The sequence below is a fragment of the Aplysia californica genome, unplaced genomic scaffold, assembly GCF_000002075.1.
Source record: "Aplysia californica isolate F4 #8 unplaced genomic scaffold, AplCal3.0 scaffold01014, whole genome shotgun sequence".
Classification (NCBI taxonomy): domain Eukaryota; kingdom Metazoa; phylum Mollusca; class Gastropoda; order Aplysiida; family Aplysiidae; genus Aplysia; species Aplysia californica.
In genome coordinates, this window is record NW_004798284.1 from 1 (window position 1) to 1,370 (window position 1,370).

At 46.7% G+C, this 1,370-nt stretch overlaps 1 protein-coding gene across 1 annotated transcript in view; it reads left to right on the forward strand.

Annotated features, from left to right (window-relative positions):
* Nucleotides 1-5: 5 nt before the first annotated feature.
* LOC101846392 (kinesin-like protein KIF21A) overlaps nt 6-1,370 on the forward strand; it is a gene marked incomplete at both ends in the record, with an annotated part of 42,911 nt that continues 41,546 nt past the window's right edge. The window contains 2 exon segments of the mRNA XM_035973118.1: nt 6-191; nt 835-891. Coding sequence (XP_035829011.1) covers nt 6-191; nt 835-891 — 243 coding nt within the window.

Genomic DNA, 1,370 nt, shown 5'->3' on the forward strand with positions numbered 1-1,370 from the left:
AGACTGGATCCGGCAAGACGTACACTATGGGCACAGGGTTTGACAGTGTGCTCAGCGCCGTCACAGACGAGATAGGCATCATCCCCCGCGCCGTGGACCATCTGTTCCTGGGCATAGAGGAGAGGAGACGGCAGGCCTTTGAGAACGGGGAACCGGCGCCAGACTTCAAGGTCACAGCACAGTTCATGGAGGTATGGTGTGTGTGTGAGTGTGTGTGTGTGTGTGTGTGTGTGTGTGTGTGTGTGTGTGTGTGTGTGTGTGTGTGTGTGTGTGTGCGTGCGTGTGTGTGGGGTGGAAGCAGGTTGTGTGTGTTTGTGTGTGTTGAGGAAGGGACAATATGAGAGAGAGAGCGAGAGAGAGAGAGAGAGAGCATTTGTATGTATGTGGGCATATGTGTAAGGATTGTCCGTTGAAAGCTCTAAAGTTCCAGAAGTGGTTATTGCCTACTATTGACTAATTAGGCCATGGCCAAGGGCTACTATACTTTCTGTGTGTAATTGTCCACCCTAATGAGGTCAGTGGGTGGTTGGCGGGTGCTTTGGTGTGGTTTGTTTCTTCTTTCCTACCAAACATCTATAGTCCTGATCTCTCCTCCTTCTTTTTATGTTTGTTACTCTCTTGTAACACCTCTACTCTTCGGCACTTATATGACCTTGTAGTGTTGCAAGTGCCGTAAAACTCTTTCTGGAACTAAAGTAAAATTAATTAGATCATGCCGTTTCTGTGTGTAATTGTCCAGTCTAATTAGGTCAACCTTATTGTGTTGCAAGTGCCATAAAACTCTTACAAAAACTCTTACGAAAACTAAATATTTCATGCCGTTTCTGCTTTCAGCTGTACAACGAGGAGATTTTGGACCTTCTGGACACCACTAGAGACCCAGACTCTCGGGTGAGTGTGGATGTGTGTGTGTGTGTGTGTGTGTATGTGTGTGTTTGTGAGTGTGGGTGTGTACAGTGTGTGTGTGTGTGTGTGTGAGTGTGTGTGTGTGTGTGTGTGTGTATATATGTGTGTGTGCTTGTGTGAGTGTGTGTTAATTTCAGATTATACAAATGCCATATGGTGAGTGAAAAATGTTGAAACGATTTTTACAAAGGTGCTCCCATCTATACACACTTTAAGTTTGACTTTAACACCCCCACCCCTTCCATACACAGACACGCACACTCACTCACTCACTCACTCACACACACACTTACACACACACACACTCACACACTCACACACACACTCACACACACACACACTCACACTCACACTCTGTCTGTCTCTCTCTGTGTGTCTCTCTCTCTGTCTGTCTCTGTCCCTCTCTCTCTGTCTCTCTCTCTCTGTCTCTGTCTGTCTCTGCTTCTTTCTCTCTCTCCCCCCCC